A 21,110-nucleotide genomic window follows, 5' to 3' on the forward strand; every position below is an offset into this window, starting at 1 on the left:
GAGTTTTACTATGGAAGACATTTTTTAAAATGCAAGCAGCATTCAGCTGTGAAAGCATCTGACGTGCTGCAGGCCTAATAAAACTACAAGTGATTTTTAAAAGGACAGTTCATATACAGATTAAGGCTAGTACAAACTCTCAAACAGGGAAAAAAAGACTGATTTATAGAGCCTAACACAACTTGCAGAAATGTGATATCTTTAACAGTAGCCTGTTCTAAACAGGAATTTTGCATAATACAGTTCTGTCCTAGTGATAAACATCTAACTTTGTATCACTGTCAGCATATGTGTTCTCAAAAACAATGTCTGATTTGTGTTCCAGTGCTACAGTACTATGTACTCACGAGGATACCTTCTTTTTTTTTCTTGGCACTGTTTTGCTAGACAGTGATGGTCATCCAGCCTTTCTGACACTGATTTGCAATGAACAGAAACAGTGTGAGAAAGCTACATGAGATATGTGTTTCCTTGCTTTCAGCTTGATTGCGTAAGCCTTGTTTTCTATGAAAGCAAGACTCAAGTTTTAAAAAAAATAAAAATTGAATGCAACTTTTTTTTCCCCAATATGCTGAAATTACAAAGAAATCTTATCTTTGCAAAGACTGTGATTCTGTGATTATAGGGACAGTTAACTGGAGGGGAAGAGAATGAACTTACTAGCTTGTGTTGGTCCTTCACGTTGAATTATTAGACACTATAAAACCCAGGTAAAAGGAAGTCCTATGAATGGCTCCTGAAAGGAGGGACTCTGACTTTTGGGGGGTATTAAAAAAAAAATGTAGTTTTGCGGCCTTATTTGTAAAAATGTGATGATATTCCTCTCTAGCTACTGTAGGCTTGATAAATCTTTTTCATTTTTCATCTAATAATGCAACCTAATGGAAAAGAAGGTGAGAGTTCTTTTATAATAATGCAGTTCAGAATCTGGAATTTTTGTAGGATTTTTTTGACTATACTTAAAAACTCTTTGCTACTGTGTTTTTAGGACAGCTATAAGGTTTATCTGCAGTAAACTGTTTTTAGATATTCCATACCTCATCTGTGATGAATCATAAGTGCTTTGGCTGAACTGTTAAGCTGGGTTATGGAGGTGGAAGAAAATGAGATGTTTTTTTTCCATCTGTTACTGGAGACGTAAACTTTGCTGTTCCATTTATTAGTGTTGTGATTCTCAGTTCTGCAAATAAAAAAACTATCTTGCTAAAACCATTTAAGAACTATTTCCTTTAGGATAAAAGTAAAAATGTTGATCATTTTGGCCAATAAAAGCTTAGCTTTCTCCAAATCATGTAGTATTAAGAGTATCTTGGAGGACTTTGGTGGCGTGTATTTTATGGTAGTGGTTGTTGGGGGGGGGGGGGGGGGAGGAGTGTGTGAATGTGCACACAGGGTTCTTTCTGGATCTCAATAAGAAAAGCCCAACAACAAATGTCTTAATAAAGTAGCCGTTTAAACAAGACAGAATAAGAAGAGTAAATCTTATGTCCCTTCAGATGGTGAGAAACCCATGATCGTGCAACCATCAGATTGACCCCAGATAGGTTTCTCCCATGGCATGCTGTGAAGATTCCGTCCGTGGAGCGAAGCTCCTTCTTTTTGGTCATTTGAGATATTATATAATTTTCTTACAAGAAAACAACTCTATTAATAAAGGATGTTCTCATGAGAACTCCTTGCTGCATTGTTAGCTAAAGGCAAGGCCACACAGGTGGCATAATCTCCAGTACCAAGTGGGAGCTGCCTGCAGGCTCCTCTGTTACAATGAGCTACTGAGTTTATCCCGCAGCCAAGGGATTTGTGCGACACAACCTGAAGGCCAAGCTGGGTGTGCTTCCTCAGGTTAACTGTTATGTTCATCGCTGACTCCTCAATGTGCAGTGGTCTCCCGGTCAGGATTCCACCCCTTGATCCACATACAGTTCACCTTTCCCAAAGATATATTTGAAATTACAGATTATATTAATAACATACAGGCTTCTTAAGACTTAAGTATGAGGCCCAATAGAGCAGATATGGCCTGTTCTAGGTCTCTAAATCCTCAAATACAATGTCTTCTGCAAAGCTCCCAATGCGGAGGGGGGGTGGATGATAATGTTGGTTTTCTGTTCGTGTTTTTTTTGGTCAAGAGAATACTGTAGGAACATCTGTTCAGATGATTGTCATCTTGAAACCTGGTCATCCATAAACTTTTTATATAGAGTTAAGAACTAAATCTTGAATGACTGTTCTAAAATGTTGGACTAAAGTTCAGTGTATGGATGAAGCTGACAAAACGTGTCCTGCCTGTGCAGGACATAGCTATGCCTTCTGCTTCTAATGCTTATAGGTGATGAGAGTAAGGCTGTGAAATTATATTATTGCTCTGTCACCTTTTTCAGAAAAATAACAATTTTTTCCACTTCTTTAGTCTGGTAAAAGATCGCTTTTTATGTGTTTTAGGAATGGGTCCTCTCATGCAAGCATCTAACTTCTGGAGAAAAGTGAACATGTTTTTGTTGTTGATTTTGGTTGTGTTTTGTTTTTTTTTAGTATCAGATGCAGATAGATTTGTTTTAGGCCTTTACTTCTCAGAGTTCATACAGAAAAGATGATGCTAATTCTGTGGAGCAAACAAAACATGTACTGGAAGTCCAGTTGAATAGCAAAATTTCTAGCTAATGGCATCTGTCAGGCTATTGTCATGTGAAATGTCTAATCAGAGTAGTTGTGTAGATGCCTGGCTGCTTTTTAGAAGATGGTTATTCATTTCCAGGTCTGTTCTGGAAGAAATAAACACACAGAGGCATTTGAACCTACAGTTTTGAAGTCAGAAGAAAGCCTTATTGGTGTCTGAATGTCCTGTTAATACTATTTATGTTTTCATTAAGATTATTCTTAGCCCTCCTATTATAACGGTAAGAGTCATGGGTTCTGACTTGGGCATAGTAGTTTCTCTCAGTTCTGTTAGGATATTTGCCTCTGAAATAGCACTAAACACTGTGAAGCCTTTTTTAGTAACTTGTCCTCTATTCTGGACAACAGTTTATACTTCAGTTTACTTCCAAATTTGTGTGATAATCTTAGTAAACATTGAATGATAAGCCACTTAAAATACTTAAGTGATGTCAGAATGTTAGAGATCTATGACATTTAGAAGTGTGATAAGTAAAAATAACTTATTCAGCTGAAGTGATGCTGGTTATGAGGAACTGCAAACTTGTACTTTCTAAGATGATGATATTTGACAAATACTAGTGGTGAGATGAAGTGTGGCCGGCAGGTCAAGGGAGGTGATTCTTCCTCTCTACTCTGCTCTTGTGAGACCCCCACCTGGAGTACTGCGTGCAGCTTTGGAGTCCTCAGCAAAAGAAGGACATGGACCTGTTGGAATGGGTCCAGAGGAGGGCCACAAAGATGGTAGGAAGGCTGGAGCACCTCTCCTATGACGACAGGCTGAGAGAGTTGGGGTTGTTCAGCCTGGAGAAGAGAAGGCTCCGAGGAGACCTTATAGCAGCTTTCCAGTATCTGAAGGGGGCCTACAAGAAAGCTGGAGAGGGACTTTTTATGAGGGCATGTAGTGATAGGACGAGGGGTAATGGCTTCAAACTGGAAGAGGGTAGATTTAGATTAGATATCAGGAAGAAATTTTTCACTATGAGGGTGGTGAGGCACTGGAACAGGTTGCCCAGGGAAGTTGTGGATGCCCCATCCCTGGAATTGTTCAAGGCCAGGCTGGATGGGGCTTTGAGCAGCCTGGTCTAGTGGGAGGTGTCCCTGCCCATGGCAGGGCTGGTTGGAACTAGATGATGTTTAAGGTCCCTTCCAACTCAAACCATTCTATGATTCTGTGTAAAGAAACAATAGGTATCTAATGCTGAAATTGAGTTCCAAGCTTAAGTGCTGAAGAATGCTGATAGAAACTTGGTATAGTTTCCTGTGGAATGTTAATTAAGCATAAATAGTCATCTTCTGCAGCAGGCTGAGGTATTCGTGTTCTGTTGGAGTTGAACATTGTGACAGTGATCTTGTATCAAAGACTGTTTATGGACTGTAAAGTAGATATTATTGCATACAAGTCTTACGGCATTAGATTGGTGGGAGTGCTTAATACGTGCTGATAACTGCCATGACTGATGTGACTGTTGGTCTCGATGTGTGGGTTTTTTTCTCCTAAAAGTTGGACAAAGCAGTTGCATCTATTTATGCAAGAAGAGCTTGTGCTTTTGAGTGTTTTCCAGGAAAGCAGGAGACCTAGATTTCATTTTTCGTGTAAATAGTAACACAGAGTTTACAAAAAAGCCTTAAAAACCATCAAAAAAACCTCAACCAACCAACCAAATACTTAAATTTTAATGGGAAAATCTAAACTGAATAACTTAAGAAAATGTTTCTGAACATACCATAGTTTCTACTCTGAAACCTACCAAATTCATCTTTCCATGAAAAAACAAAAGAATTGTCAATGGAACTTCTTAATCTGTAACATGCCCTCTGATTTCTTAAAGTGAAAGCAGAGTATGTAAGAAGTGTAAATGTCATAGAATCATAGAATCTTCATGGTTGGAAAGGACCTTTGAGATCGAGTCCAACCATACGCGCACACACAAAAAAAAAAAACCCCAACCAAACACCAAAAAACCCAACAACCTACAGTCTCTGCCAATAGAGCATGCCCTGAAGTGCCACATCTAGATGTTTCTTAAATACCTCTAGGGATGGTGACTCAACCACCTCCCTGGGCAGGCTGTTCCAGTGCCTGACCACTCTTTCAGTAAAGTAATTCTTCCTAATGTCTAATCTAAACCTCCCCTGCCGCAGCTTCAGACCATTTCCTCTGGTCCTGTCATTATTCACCTGGGAGAAGAGGCCAACACCCACCTCTCTCCAACCTCCTTTCAGGTAGTTGTAGAGGGCAATGAGGTCTCCCCTCAGCCTCCTCTTCTCCAAGCTAAACATGCCCAGCTCCCTCAGCCTCTCCTCATATGACCTGGTCTCCAGACCCCTCACCAGCCTGGTAGCCCTCCTCTGGACACGCTCCAGCACTTCGATGTCCCTCTTGTACAGAGGGGCCCAGAAGTGAACACAGTACTCGAGGAGAGGCCTCACCAGTGCCGAGTACAGAGGCACGATCACTTCCCTGCTCCTGCTGGCCACGCTATTCCTGATACAGGCCAGGATGCTGTTGGCCTTCTTGGCCACCTGGGCACACTGCTGGCTCATGTTAAGCTGGCCGTCCACCAGCACCCCCAGGTCCTTTTCTGCTGGGCAGCTCTCCAGCCACTCTTCCCCAAGCCTGTAGTGTTGCTTGGGGTTGTTGTGGCTGAAATGCAGGACCCGGCACTTGGCCTTATTAAACCTCATACAGTTGGCCTTGGCCCATCGATCCAGCATGCCCAGGTCGTGTTCTTTGGAAAAAAGACTTTCTTAGGAAATAGATTCTCAGCTTATTTACTACTTTAAGACTTCTTTTCTGAGGGGAAAAAATATCTAGACAGTTGTATTGGGTTTGCGTGGCAAGGTTTTGGTATCGGGGGGGGGGGCGGGCGGGCGCTACAGGGGTGGCCTCTGTTGTGCTTCCCCTATGTCTGATAGAGCCAATGCCAGCCGGCTATAAGATGGACCCGCTGCTGACCAAAGCTGAGCCAATCAGCGGCAGTGCCTCTGTGATAACATATTTAAGAAGGGGAAAAAACCCAAACCTGCTGCATGACAGCAGCTGGGAGAGAGGACAGTGAGAATATGCAAGAGACACAACTCTGCAGACACCAAGGTCAGTGAAGAAGAAGGGGGAGGAGGAGGTGCTCCACGTCCTGCAGCCCATGGAGGTTAACAGTGGAGCAGATAACCACCTGCAGCCCGTGGAGGACCCCATGCTGGAGCAGGTGGATGTGCCCAAAGAAGGCTGTGACCCTGTGGAGAGCCCACACTGGAGCAGGCTCCTGGCAGGATCTGGGGCCCCATGGGGAAAGGAACCCACACTGGACCAGGTTTGCTGACAAGATTTGTGGCCCTGTGGGGGACCCACGCTGGAGCAGTCTGTTCCTGAAGGACTGCACCCCGTGGAAAGAACCCATGCTGGAGCAGTTTGTGAACTGCAGCCCGTGGGAAGGACTCACTTTGGAGAAGTTTGTGGAGGACTGTCTCCCGTGGGAGGAACCCCATGCTGGCGCAGGGGAAGAGTGTGAGGAAGAATGAGCAGAAGAGACAGCATGTGATGAACTGACCGCAACCCCCATTCCCTGTTGTCGTAGTTTAACCCTAACCAGCAACCAGGACCACGAAGCCGTTTACTCCCTCTTCCCTCCTCCCAGTGGGATAGGAGAGGAGAATCAGGGAAAAAAGGAAACCTCATAGGTTGAGATAAAGACAGTTTAATAGAACTGTAACAGAAGAGAAAATAATAATAACAAGAATGATAAAAGAATATACAAAATGAGTGATGCAATACGATTGGGCACCACCTGATGATTGATTGCCCAGCCCATCCTGAGCAGTGATCGCAGATTCCTGCCCCCTGGGCAACCCCCATTTATATACTGAGCATGATGTCTGTGGTATGGAATATTCCTTTGGCCAACTTGTCCTGTCTATGGTCCCTCACAGCTTCTATGGGAAGCTGAAAAAAAGTCCCTGACTTAATATAAGAATTACTTAGCAACAACTAAACCAATATGTGTTATCAACATTATTCTCATACTAAATCCAAAACACAGCAGCTAGTAGGAATAAAATTAACTCTATCCCATCTGAAACCAGGACACCCATCCCCCTGTGCCACTTGGGGGGAGGAGGTAGAGAAAAATCGTGAGTGAAGTTGAGCCCGGGAAGAAGGAAGGGATGGGGGAAGGTGTTTTAAGATTTGTTTTTGTTTCTCATTATCCAACTGTGTTATTAATTGGCAATAAATTAAATTTATTTCTCTAAGTCGAGTCTGTTTTGCCCGTGATGGTAATTGGTGAGTGATCACTCCCTGTCCTTATCTTGACCCACAAACCTTTTGTTATATTTTTCTCCCCCTGTCCAGCTGAGGAGCAGGAGTGATAGAGTGGCTTGGTGGGCATGTGGCATCCAGCATGTGGTCAACCCACCACAACAGTGTAGTAGCCTTCAGTTTTTATTAGAGCTAGTACAGACTTCTTTTCCCCTTTAGAATCTGAGTCTTCAATGATAATAGTCTACTTCTGAAATTAACTTTTAATGCTTTGATTCTAAACAAAAAGTATAACATCCTTTTCTCTCTCCCCTTACCCCTTTCCACTGGCTCTTCTGTTTGCTCATCTGGAATTATTTAATGTGTTGGATGCATGCAAACTTGTGGGTGAGAGGTAAGAGGAGGGAGGATGGCATAAATTCCCCTTTCTTCTCTCCTAAAAGAACTGACTTGCTGCTATCAATCAGAAACAGTTAATGTTTCCCTGTCTAGTATAAACTGTCTGTAGTCATTTATCTCCTCTAGTTAGGAAACTGGAAAAGGAGGGTTAGTAGGCAGCAGCTTTAAAAATTTGGTAATGCCCAAACAACCTGGGGTCACACAGCTTGAGAGATACTGGTTCAGATGAAGTCTAATGTTATGTCAGTTGTAATTTTGAAGTTGCAAGTTGGCATTCCTGATGAAAGGAAGCCTTCTTCCATGTCCATCTGGTTGTTCCTGGCCCTTTATCTCTTGCAGAAGTAATGCACTAGCATAGTTTCATCCATCTGCTGAACAGTGGCAAGTAGCTGATCCTTTTTGGGGTTCATGTCAAAAATAATCTAGATCAGTTCATGATATTAATCCATGTGTGGATACAGGTCTGAAAAGGAGGAGTGGTGGGAGAGAGCATGCTACTGTTTCATCTTATAGTGCTGGTATGTTACTTTGAATACATGCTGTTTTTATGAGCCCATACTTTTACAGTAATGGGAATGTTTTCTCAATTGAAGGTGGGAAATCTGTGTGGTCTGAACTGTTTCATGACTTGTATTAAGCATGTCTAAAATTTGAAGATATAGCAAACTGCTTAATGGTGATTAATGTTTTGTTTACCAAACGTGTGTAGGAAAATAGCTGTGACAGAAAAAGAAATAATTTGAGTGGCTTTATATGTATTTTTTTCTTTTTGTGAAATAGTTGTATAACTTCTCTCATTTGGTGGCTAACAGCAATAAGGACTACCTCTTTTCCATACCTAAATGTTGTTCTTCCAAGATCTCAGTCTAAAAGCTGCCTTACGACTATTTTGTCATGGCTTCCCACCTGATCTGAAATTTTGAATTAAACTTCTTTATTGGTCTAAGATGCAATATCCTTCCTGTGGCATTTGAGGGTAGGAAGCCATAATAGAATCATAGAATTGCCTAGGTCGGAAGGGACCTTTCAGATCGAGTCCAACCATCAACCTAACTCTGACAAAAAACATCACTAAACCATATCTCTAAGCACTATGTCTACCCATCCTTTAAATACCTCCAGGGATGGTGCCTCAACCACCTCCCTGGGCAGCCAGTTCCAATGCTTGATAACCCTTTCAGTGTAAAAATTTTTCCTAATATCCAGTCTAAACCTCCCCTGGTGCAACTTGAGGCCATTTCCTCTTGTCCTATCACCTGTTACTTGGGAGAAGAGACTGACACCCACCTTGCTACAACCACCTTTTAGGTAGTTGTAGGGAGTGATAAGGTCTCCCCTCAGCCTCCTTTTCTCTAGGCTAAACAACCCCAGTTCCCTCAGCCGCTCCTCATAAGACTTATTCTCCAGACCCCTCACCAGCTTCATTGCCCTTCTCTGGACCCACTCCAGCACCTCAATGTCTTTCTTGTAGTGAGGGGCACAAAACTGGACACAGTACTGGAGGTGCGGCCTCACCAGTGCTGAGTACAGGGGGACGATCACTTCCCTAGTCCTACTCACCACACTGTTCCTGATACAGGCCAGGATGCTGTTGGCTGCCTTGGCCACCTGGGCACACTGGTGGCTCATATTCAGCTGGCAGTCACCCAACACCCCCAGGTCCTTTTCTGCCAGGCAGCTCTCCAGCCACTTTTCCCCAAGCTTGTAATGCTGCATGGGGTTGTTGAGACCCAAGTGCAGGACCTGGCACTTGGCCTTGTTGAATCTCATACCCTTGGCCTCAGCCCATCGGTCCAGCCTGTCCAGATCCCTCCGCAAAGCCTTTCTACCCTCAAGCACATCAACACTCCCACCTAACTTGGTGTTGTCTGCAAACTTACTGAGGGTGCACTCAATCCCCTCATCCGGATCCTTGATAAAGATATTAAACAAAACTGGCCCCAATACTGAGCCCTGGGGAACATCCCCTTGTGACAAGCCGCCAACTAGATAGAACTCCATTCACCACAATTTTTTGGGCCTGGTCCTCCAGCCAGTTTTTTACCCAACGAAGAGCATGCCCATCCAAGCCATGAGCAGCCAGTTTCTCCAGGAGGATGCTGTGGGAAATAGTGTCAAAGGCCTTACTAAAGTCCAGGTAAACAACATCCACAGCCTTTCCCTCATCCACTAAGCAGGTCACCTTGTCGTAAGAGGAGATGAGCTTAGTCAAGCAGGACCTGCCTTTCATAAACCCATGCTGACTGGGCCTGATCACCTGGTTGTCCTTCTTGTGCTGCATAATGGCACTCAGGATGATCTGTTCCATGACCTTCCCAGGCACCGAGGTCAGGCTTACAGGCCTGTAATTCCCCGGATCCTCCTTGCAGGCCTTCTTGTAGATGGGCGTCACATTTGCTAGACACCAGTCAACTGGGACCTCCACAGTTAGCCAGGAATGCAGGTAAATGATGGAAAGTGGCTTGATGAGCACTTCCTCCAGCTCCCTCAGTACCCTTGGGTGCATCCCATCCGGCCCCATAGACCTGTGTGTGTCTAAGTGCTGTAGCAGGTCACTCATCATTTCCCCTTGGATTACGGGGGCTTCATTCTGCTCCCCGTCCCTGTCTTCTAGCTTAGGGGTCTGGGTACTCAGGGAACAACTGACTCTACTACTAAAGACTGAGACAAAGAAGGCATTAAGTACCTCAGCCTTCTCCTCATCCTTTGTTGCCATGTTACTGCCTTCATCTGATAAAGGATGGAGATTCTCCCGAATCCTCCTTTTATTACTAATATATATATAGAAACTCTTTTTATTGTCCTTAACATCCAAAGCCAGGTTAAGCTCTAGTTGGGCTTTGGCCCTTCTAATTTTCTCCCTACATAGCCTTACAACACCTTTGTAGCCTTCTGAGTGGCCTGCCTTTTCTTCCAAAGGCTATAAACTCTCCTTTTTTCCCCTGAGTTTCAACCATATCTCTCTGTTCAGCCAGGCTGGTCTTTTACCCTGACAGCTCATTTTTTGGCACATGGGGACAGCCTGCTCCTGCGCCTTTAAGACTTCCTTCTTGAAAGATGTCCAGCCTTCCTGAACACCTTTGCCCTTCAGGACTGCCTCCCAAGGGACTCTGTCAACCAGGCTCCTGAAAAGACCAAAGTCTGCCCTCTGGAAGTCCATGGTGGCAGTTCTGCTGAACCCCCTCCTTGCTTCTCTGAGAATCAAAAACTCTGTCATTTCATGGTCACTATGCCCAAGATGGCCTCTAACCATCACATCCCCCACAAAGTCCTTCTCTGTTTACAAACAACAGGTCCAGCAGGGCTCCTTCCCTAGTTGGCTCACTCATCAGCTGTGTCAGGGAGTTATCCCAAACACACTCCAGGAACCTCCTGTACTGTTTCCTCTCAGCTGTGTTGTGTTCCCAGCTGATATCTGGTAGGTTGAAGTCTCCCACCAGGACAAGGGCTAGTGATCTTGAGATTTCTCCCAGCTGCCTGTAGAATATTTCATCTGCCTCTACATCCTGGTTGGGTGGTCTATAACAGATTCCCACAATGATATCAGCTTTGCTGGCCCTCCCCCTGATTCTTATCCATAAACACTCAACCCTATTGTTACTATCATTAAGCTCTTGACATTCATAACACTCCCTAACCTACAGAGCCACCCCACCTCCTCTCCTTCCTTGCTAAGCAATGGTAAGAAAATAAACCTTTTTTTCAGAGAAAGCTTTTAGATAATCCTTGATCTTATTAAAAAATGAAGAATGTAAAAGTTGATTGGTTTTTAGCTGAGTTTACAAATACTATGGAAATTTCTAATCTGAAATTAGGAAGAGCATTGTCAGCAGGTTGAGGGAGGTGATCCCCTCTGCTCAGCCTTGATAAGACACATCTGTAGTTCTGAGTCTAGTTCTGGGCTCCCCAGTATGAGAGAAGAGAAGGATGGTGGGGGGAAACCTTATCTGTTTATATAAATACCTCACTGGGGTCGGGGTGGGTAAAGAAGACTGAGCCGGACTCTTCTCAGTATTATCCAGTGACAGGATAAGAGGCAATGGGCACAAATTGAAATACAAGAATTTCCATGTAAACATAAGGGAAAACTTTCTTACAGTGAGGGTGGTCAGGCACTGGCACAGGTTGCCTAGTGCTGTTGTAGAGTCTCCCTCCTTGGAGATATTCAAAACCTGACCTGGATACAGTCCTGGGTAACTTGCTCTAGTTGACTTTGCTTGAACATGGGAGTTAGACTAGATAATCTCAAGAGGCCCCTTCCAACCTCAGCAATTCTGTGGTTTTATGAAATACAAAGTAGTGACATGTACTGGTTTTGGCTGGGATAGAGTTAATTTTATTCATAGTAGCTCTTATGATGCTGTGTTTTGTTTTTGTGATGAAAACAGTATTGATAACACATTGATGTTTTAGTTGTTGAATAGTGCTTATACAGTGTCAAGGCCTTTTCTGCTTCTCGTGTTGCCCCACCAGCGAGTAGGCTGGGGGTGCACAAGAAGTTGGGAGGGGACACAGCTGGGACAGCTGACCTCAACTGACCAAAGGGATATTTCATACAATATGACATCGTGCTCAGCAATAAAAGCTGTGAGGAGGAAGGGAGAGATGTTTGGACTTATGGCATTTATCTTTCCAAGTAACCCTTTAAGTGCGATGAATCATCAAATGGTTTGGGTTGGAAGGGGCCTTTAAAAATCATCTAGTCCAACTCCCTTGCAATGGACATCTTTCACTAGATCAGGTTGCTCAAAGCCCTGTTCAACCTGACCTTGAACACTTCTGAAGTCCTGCTTTACTGGAAATGGTTAAACGTCTGCCTGCCAATGGGAAGTAGTGAATGAATTCCTTACTTTGCTTTGTTTGCGCATGCAACTTTGCTTTATCTATTAAACTGTCTTCAGCTCAACCCATGAGTTTTCTCACTTTTGTCCTTCTGATTTTCTTCCCCATACCACTGTAGGGGTAGTGAGTGAGCAGCTGTGTGGTGCTTAGCTGCCTGCCGGGGTTAACCCACAACATGACAGCAAGCTTGCAATCTTTCTCATCCCTGAAATAGAGAAGGGTGTTTTTGTTCATTTGTGGAAAAAAAAATAAGGATTGGCAAAAAGTGTTATGGAAGAATGGGAAATAGAACTGACTAGCAGAACATCTTTAAGTAGCAGCAGGGGTGAAGTTGACTGGTTTTGATTGATTATGAATGATCATAATATCACTTTTGTTTGGTAATAATTGATTGGATTCACTTGCTCAGGAGGCTTTTTCCTGTTCTTATTTTTAGATTGCTAATAGGTTGCAATTTTTTCTGGAGTGGTACACAGTGCTGTGGGGGACAAAAATGAGACTTTTTTTTTTAAAAAACAGCATAACTATTCTCACAAATTTTAAAATAGATCTGGTCTTTAAAGTTGAATAAGGGTTTTTTATGTTCATTATACGCATCGAACTTTTAAAAGTTTGGAAGATTTTCCTTTGAAAATTAAATTGTTTATCTAGACAGAAGGTGCAAGAACAGCTCTTCTCCAAATTGCATGGTAAACTATTTTGGTAACTCTGTGAAAGTTGGGAGTAGATCTGCCTTAGTGCCTGAAGCTATATTTGGTTAAGTACTTGGAACTTGCCCCAGGAAGTCTAGTTTGTAACAAATCTTATAATCAGTTGTGACATCAATTTACATATCAAATGATTGTTCTGTGGTAAAATATTATCTTTGATGAGCTAGAGTTCTTTAAAACACACATTTATTGAGAACCACAGCATTAGTTACTTAAACTAGAACAGAAACCTCTGTATACCCAGGAAATTGCAATGGATGCCAGAACAGTTTGAGCAGCACCAGCAGTGCAGGACACAGAGGGATACATGGACAAGTAAAGGCTTGTCTGAGCAGGGGTTGTTCCCCAAGCAACTGACCCCAGACCTGCTGATTGGAAGAGACAGCAAGGGACAGAGCCTGCACCTGGCAGTGGGGGAGATTTAAGCAGGCAAAAAGAATCAGCCCAGCTGATTGCAATTGATGAGCATATATATTCCCAGCAGGCAGGTGCATGGCAGCATGGTGATCATCTGGCAAAAAGCAGTGTCCTCTGCTTCTCCTGGGTTTCTAACACTTGGTAGAACCAATGCAGCCACGCAGACAGAGCTTCTGTTCAAGCGTGTGACAGCCCAGGTTTCTGGCTGTATGGATATTACTAGAGGTGGAAAGTGATTGCAAGCAAGCCTGTGGGAGGTGTGACCAGATAGATAAACTGCTCTGCTTGGTGGCCGAGCTGCAGGAAGACGTGAGTAGACTGAGGAGTATTTGAGAGTCCAAGAAGGAGATTGATCAGTGGAGCCATACTCTGCCATCTGTGATGCATAGAAGCCAACTCAGCATGGCCACTATGGAGGCAGGTCCAGGATCTGCTTTGTGCCAGGAGGAAGGCAGCATCACAAGGGACAAGGAGGGGTGGAAGAAGGTTACTGCACAGAGCTGTAAGTGGAACCCCTCCTTACCCTCTAAGATATCCTTAAAGAACAGGTATGAGGCCCTGAGTATGGTAGATGAAGCGCATAATGAGAGAGAGGAGGAAACTATGTAAGCAGTCTTGCCAAGATCAGAGAGACCAACCCCTCACAACAAAACCTGCTTTAAGACCAGCACCAAGAAAAAACAGCAGTGAGTTATGGTCATTGGTGATTCCCTCCTGTGTGGAACAGAAGGACCCATTTGCAGACCAGACCCTCTTTTCAGGGAAGTTTGCTGCCTCCCTGGGGCCCAAATTAGGGATGTCACAAGACTGAAAAGCCTAGTTCAACCTTCAGACTACTATCCATTCCTGCTCTTTCATGTGGGTACAAATGATGTAACAACAAAAAGTCTGAGGTCAATCAAATGAGACTTCAGAGCCCTGGAAAGAATGCTAAAAAATTCAGGAGCACAGGTAGTGTTTTCCTCAATCCTCCCAGTAATGGGGGGAGACTTCGGAAGAAATGGGCGAGCCCAGGATATCAATACCTGGTTCCAGGACTGATGCCTGTGCCAAAACTTTGGGGTTTTTAAACCATGGAAGAGCTTTTGAGAGACAAGGTACGCTGGGGCCTGATGGGATCCACCTGTCCTGATGGGGAAAATGCGTCTTTGGGCATAAGCTGGTGGAACTGATCGAGAGAGCTTTAAACGAGAATCGATGGGGGAAGGGGATACCAACAGGATTGCAGTAAGTAAGCCAAGGGTTGGCGTGGCATTGCCTGAGGGTGGCAATGCTAGTGGGAATATTTACACTGTTTCTGGGAACACGGAGGTACTCAGGAGCATATCTGAAATGCTTGTACACCAATGCATGCAGTATGAGAAACAGGATGAACTAGAAGAGTTGCTTAGCTCCCATAGCTTTGATATCATTGGTATTAGTGAGACTTGGTGGAATGAGTCCCATGATTGGAGTGCTGGGATGGAGGGCTACAGGCTGTTCAGGAGGGACCGTCAGGGCAGGCGAGGTGTTGCACTATATGTAAGGGAGAAGTTTGATTGTACAGCCCTTACAGATAGTGATGACGTGGTTGAGAGCCTCTGGGTGAGGATTAGGGGGATGAAAAACAGGAGATGTCATAGTGGGTGTCTACTACCAATTGCCCATCCAGGAGGTAAGCACTGATGTCTCTCTCAATAAAAAGGGCTTTTTGTAAGTATGTTAATAGCAAGAGGAGGTCTAAAGAAAACATTGGACCCATACTTGTTGAAGATGGTCACCTGACTAATAGGGATGAAGAAAAACTAGAGGCATTCAATGTGGTTTTTGACTCAGCCTTTAATAATATGGATAGACCTTGAGCTGTCCTGTCCCCTGAGTTGGAGGACCTGTGTGGGAACAGTGACTTTCCATTTGTGGGCGCTGAAATTGTAAGGGACCAGCTGTATCAGCTGAATGTTCACAAGTCTATGGTGCCTGTTAAGATTCATCCCAGAGTACTGAAGGAGTTAGCAGATGGTATGGCAGGATCCCTCTCGATCATCTACCAAAGGTCTTAGGAGTCTGGGGAGGTGGCTGCTGACTGGAAGCTAGCCAATGTTACTCCAGTCTACAAGAAGGGTGTGAGGGAAGACCCAGGAAACTACAGACCTGTTAGTCTAACCTCACTACCTGGAAAAATTATGGAGAAGATCATACTGGGTACTACTGAAAGGCATTTAAAGAATAATGTAATCTTCACACAGTCAACGTGGGTTCACAAAGGGAAAGTCCTGTCTAACTAATTTGATATCCTTCTCTGATAAGGTCATCCACCTAGTAGATGAAGGGAAGATGGTGGATGTAGTTTTTCTGGATTTTAGTAAGACTTTTGATACTGTCTCTCACAGCATCCTTCTGGACAAGTTGTCCAGTTGTGGGATGAGCAGGTTCATGGTGCACTGGGTGAAGAATTGGCTGAAGGGCAGAGCTCAAAGGCTTGTAGTGAATGGGGCTACATCTGGCTGGTGACTGGTCACCAGTGGTGTTCCTCAGGGCTCAATTCTAGGGCCAGACCTGTTCAATATGTCTGTCAATGATCTGGATGCAGGAGTTGAATGCACCATTAGCAAGTTTGCTGATGATACCAAACTGGGAGGTGCTGTTGATGCTCTTGAGGGACAAGAGGCCTTGCAGAGGGATCTAGATAGATTGGAGCATTGGGTAATGATTAATGGCATGAAATGTAACAAGTCCAAATGCTGGATTCTGCACCTGGGACAGAGTAACGCTGGGGACAAGTATAGATTGGGAGAGGAGTGGCTGGAGAGCAGCCCTGCAGAAAGGGATCTGGGGGTGCTGGTTGACAGCAGGCTCAATAGGAGTCAGCATTGTGCCCTGGCAGCCAAGAGGGTAAACTGCATCCTGGGGTGCATCAAACACAGGCTGAGGGGATGACCTCATTGCTCTCTACAGCTTCCTGAGGGAGGGGAAGTGGGAGGTGCTGATCTCTTCTCCCTGGTATCCAGTGATAGGATGTGTGGGAATGGTTCAAAGCCGAGTCAGGGAAGGTTTAGACTGAATGTTAGGAAGCATTTCTTTACCGAGAGGGTAGTCAGACATTGGAACAGGCTTCCTAAAGAGGTGGTCGATGCCCCATGCCTGTTAGTGTTTGAGGCGTTTAGACAATGCCCTTAATAACATGCTTTAATTTTTAGTCAGCCCTGAATTGCTCAGGCAGTTGGAATAGGTGATTGTTGTAGGTTCCTTCCGACTGAAATAGTCTATTGTATGGTTTGGTGGTGAAGATCAATTAGTGGAGGAAAGAAAGCATGAAGGGTTTGCAGAGCAGAGATATATATCCTCTTTATATATAGATGAACTATCTACAGTCTGAAGATAATAAAAATAAGTAGTTAGTCTTACTGGTCAGAGTGCCTCATCTACTAATAGTTGTATTTTATGAGTTGTGGGCTTTTGGTAGGGGGTGTATATATAGCTTTTCTCGGTATGCTCAGTTATCAGCCTATATGACTTAATCAGCTGTTGTTCACAGTGCAAAAACTACATTTGGCATAGGTGCTGAAAAAGAGCGGTCTGTGGTGGAAAAACATCATTAGTTTTCATGATATATCATATAGAAACGAATGATTTAGCAGTTTTGTGACTACTTTAAAAGATTTTACCTGGCAGCTTATAAAAAAAAATTGCATACTTAATTTTACTTTAACCCGTTATTCACTAGAAACTCAGATGTTGCCTCTAGTTTTACCGACATATTTAGAGAAATTATCTGAGACAAATGGATGTTATTTGTAAATGATCATCTTATTTAACTTATGTATTATCACTTTTTAATGTGTATGCTTGGTATCTTTTGTGGTGCACATCTATCTCTATTGTACAAAAACTTTTTTGTGAACTCAAAAATCTTTATCTAGAAGCCACAGAAGAAGTTTCATTGGACAGTCCAGAGAGGGATCCAGTACTTTCACCAGAACCTATTCCTGCAATCACTCCTGTAACACCTACTACATTAGTAGCTCCCAGAATGGAATTGAAAAGTGTAACAGCCCCTGTGATTTTTGATAGATCCAGAGAAGAGGTACTGAGAAAATTTCTAAATTATATTTTGATGACTATGGAAATGTCTTGTTGGGGGGTGGGGTGTGTGTTTGCTATTTGTTGGTTTTACTTTTTTGTTTGTTTGTTTTTAAATCCAGTTCCTAAATTACTCACAGGATCATTATTTGGTAAAGGGAAGTATGCAAGAGAACAACTATTCTGTTTTATTTTGTGTTTAATATGTATTTGACTCAATACTGTGAGTATTCATTGTTTAGGCGATGAGAGATCTGTAGTGTGAGGAGTAACATGCTCCATTACTACAGGATAGGTATTGTAAAAGTGTGTGAAGGGAGCAAGTGTTGAGCTAGATGGAGGAGAAATGTTAAAGATGTGTATTAATTCATACTAGCATGTTACAGGTTTTAACTTGGATTTCTGAAGGTGTTGTTAATGAGGAAGTAGAGCAAACAGTTCTTAGCATTATTCTGCATACTAACAAATAGCTGAGGCTGGTCGTAGTTTTACCGCTTAATTTGCTATTTACATTTGACATTCCATTCAAAGTCTGCATTGGCAAATACCATTCATTCTAGAATCTGCTCCTAGAAAACGTCACTGATGAATGAGGTTCAGCAAACGAGACTTGCCTGGGACTTGATGATGGCTGCTTCCCCAGATATGCCCTAAGCTGACATTTCATTCTTATTTTCTTCCTCTTCAACCTTGGCATGCTTTCTGTTCTGCCATGGTGTTTCTTAACTACTACTGTTCTGTCAAACTTAAATATATTGCATGAAAGATTAGGAAATTCTGTGATCACACAGCTCAGGCAAGTATCTGAAAATTCTATAGTTGTTGCTTTCCCCATCCCCAACTCTTCAACTACAGATACCATTAATAATGAAGAATATATCTGTCTTTTGATTAGAAGCTTATAGAAACATTGCAAGTGAGAGCATTTTTGAACCTCTGCCTGCTGGAATTGGAGGAGATAAAGTGAGCATTTCCCCAAGATAAATGTTTACTAAAACTATGAGACCAACAAGTCTGAAGAAGAGGTTGCCACACTAAAAAAAATTTTCAGGAAGGCTCAAAATTGAAAACCAAGATGTGAAATAATGTTAACTAGAAGAGCTTTTTAGTCATTGAGACATACCGACTCTTCCTTCCCCTGTATCCTTATCTCTGTACCCATACGTAGTGTGAATGCACATTAACTTGCTAAATACGTCATACATTTTTTTTCTAGATTGAAGAGGAAGCAAATGGAGATTTGCTTGATATAGAAATCAGTGTATCAGACCCAGAGAAAGTTGGTAAGTTACTTGAGCCTAGCAAGTCATACGTTAGGCTGTCTTACCTTAAAGACTATTCTGAGCTTTTAGCATAATTTCTTATTCAGTTATTTTTTGATGGTTTTTAGTATGTAAATAAAAAACTATTTACTCTATATTTTGAGAAAAAAAGTGTGTGGAGGGATTAAAGTAACTTGCCTTAGGATAAGTATTTTAATTTTCTTACAGGGGATGGCATGAATGCTTATATGGCATACAGAGTAACAACAAAGGTAACAAGTGCAACAAATATATTTGCAAATAACTTCATATCGCAGCTGAGTAGATGCATCAGTAAGTCATAACTAAAATGACTTTTTTTTTTTAAGACATCCCTTTCCATGTTTCACAAAAATGAATTCTCTGTTAAAAGAAGATTCAGTGATTTCCTTGGCTTGCACAGCAAATTAGCAACGAAGTACATGCATGTTGGTTACATTGTGCCTCCCGCTCCAGAAAAAAGTATCGTAGGTAAGTCTACTTTCTGTAAGGTTGAATGTATGCATGTGATTTCAGTACTATAATATAAATGAAATACTTAAATACCAATTCTGTTTGTAAAATAAATATACATGGAACTTGGTAAGATGGTGGGACTTACTGTTATGTAAGCAAGTTCTGTGTGTGACTTAAGTTCTTAGTGTAGAGACTTTCTTTGGCTATGGATGAGTTGGGAAAACTTGCAGATTCTGTAGGACCTTTCTCCAAAGAGCACAAAGCTCTCATTTTAAACTTGAACTACCTACCCTTCAATGCTTGGGTGGTATTTAGTCCCATCTAAAAGTGTATAGTCCACATGTTTATAATTTTGGAGAGAAGAAGGAAAAATATAGTTTTCTAGGCTGATTTAAAATAAGGCATCTTAAAGCAAAGAGCTGGCAAAACAGCTGAAAGTAGATGACATGCATTTACACTACACGCATGTTTATTTTATTTTACTTTGTAAGTTTGAAGTCTTAATATGAAATGCCCTACTGTTGTGGTTTAACTCTGGTAGGCAGCTAAGCACCACACAGCTGCTTCTTCGCTCCCCCTGCTGAGAGAATTGGAAGGGTAAGAGTGAGAAAACTTGTGGATTGAGATGATAAAGACATTTTAACAAGAAAGGGGGGAAAAAAACCCCACAAAACCCAACACATAAATAAAAACAGAGCCAAGATAAACAAGTGATGCAAAAAAAAAAAAAACCCAAATTGCTCACTACCAACTGACCAATGCCCAGCAAGTCCCTGAGCAATGACAGCCCTGGTAACACACGCCCCACCCCCGCCCCAGTTTTTATTGCTGAGAGTGATGTCATATGGTATGGAATATCCCTTTGGTCAGTTGAGGTCAGCTGTCCCAGCTGTGTCCCCTCCCAACTACTTGTGCACCCCTAGCCTACTCGCTGGTGGGGCAGTGTGAGAAACAGAAAAGGCCTTGACTCTGTGTAAGCACTACTTAGCAATAACTAAACCATCAGTGTGTCATCAACACTGTTTTCATCGCAAATTCAAAACATAGCACCATATGAACTGCTATTAAGAAAATTAACTCAATTCTAGCCAGATGCAGTACAATCTCCACCCCTTGTTCCATACTGTTTACAGCATGTCCACACTATCCCATCCATCACTAACCACCCTTCCCGTCCTTTGATATGTATGCTGATATCATTCCCTTAGGCTATGGGCCATCCCTGTAAAATGTCTGTAAAACGGTGTTCTGGTGCCGGTGGGGATAGGGTTAATTTTCCCAAGAATCTGGCATGGGACACAGATATTCCATACCATGTGAAGCCATGCCCAGTCTATAGCTGGGGAGCTGGTGGGGGGGAGGGAGTAGGAGGAGGTCCGCTTGGGAGCAGGCTGGGGCTACCTGGGTATAGTAGGTGAGCAGTGGTACAGTAATCGTGTTTTGTACACTGCTTTATCAGTATTATTGTTGTTGTTTTCCTCTTTCCTTCGCTGTTCTGTTAAACTGCCTTTATCTCAACCCATGAGTTTTGCCTTTTTCTTCTGATTCTCCCCCACAGGTGTGGGGAGGTTGAGCGAGCAGCTGTGTGGTTCTTTCTTGCCGGCTGAGGCTAAACCACGATAGTCCTTTTTGGTGCCCAATGTGGGGTACAAAGGGTTGATATAACAGCTGATCCGACCAGAGCGTATTAAAATGGATTTGTTATATGCATTTATTGTATTAGTTAAATAGTTGCTGGTCACAATGTTGCTTCGTTTGTTCTCATGGATGTGTTATGTAAATTCTTATATGTTCTATGTACTCCCCGCAATGCTGATTATCATGTCTGGAAGAGAGGTCAGGATTATAATTTTGCTGTCCTGTGTAATATCAATTTTATGATATGATAACATCACTGTTCAGATGGTTATGCTGGGGTGTTTATGCGGCATTGCTGTCCTACCTGTCCTACCTCAGGCGCTGTCTCAATTTATTAATAATCACACCCGATCTATGGGGGAAACAGGGGGGGAT

The 21,110-nt window shown here is 42.9% G+C and overlaps 1 protein-coding gene across 2 annotated transcripts in view; it reads left to right on the plus strand.

Moving 5' to 3' along the window:
- The window catches only part of LOC128901935 (sorting nexin-2-like), a 62,009-nt gene that overhangs the window by 4,727 nt on the left and 36,172 nt on the right, over nucleotides 1-21,110 (plus strand). The window contains exons 3-6 of one of the 2 annotated variants that reach the window (XM_054184085.1): nucleotides 17,181-17,344; nucleotides 18,557-18,623; nucleotides 18,831-18,874; nucleotides 18,971-19,112. In XM_054184085.1, coding sequence (XP_054040060.1) covers nucleotides 17,181-17,344; nucleotides 18,557-18,623; nucleotides 18,831-18,874; nucleotides 18,971-19,112 — 417 coding nt within the window. The remainder of the gene's footprint in view (nucleotides 1-17,180; nucleotides 17,345-18,556; nucleotides 18,624-18,830; nucleotides 18,875-18,970; nucleotides 19,113-21,110) is intronic. The other variant, XM_054184086.1, reaches the window with a different exon arrangement.

Source organism: Rissa tridactyla, chromosome W (genome assembly GCF_028500815.1).
Source record: "Rissa tridactyla isolate bRisTri1 chromosome W, bRisTri1.patW.cur.20221130, whole genome shotgun sequence".
Classification (NCBI taxonomy): Eukaryota; Metazoa; Chordata; class Aves; order Charadriiformes; family Laridae; genus Rissa; species Rissa tridactyla.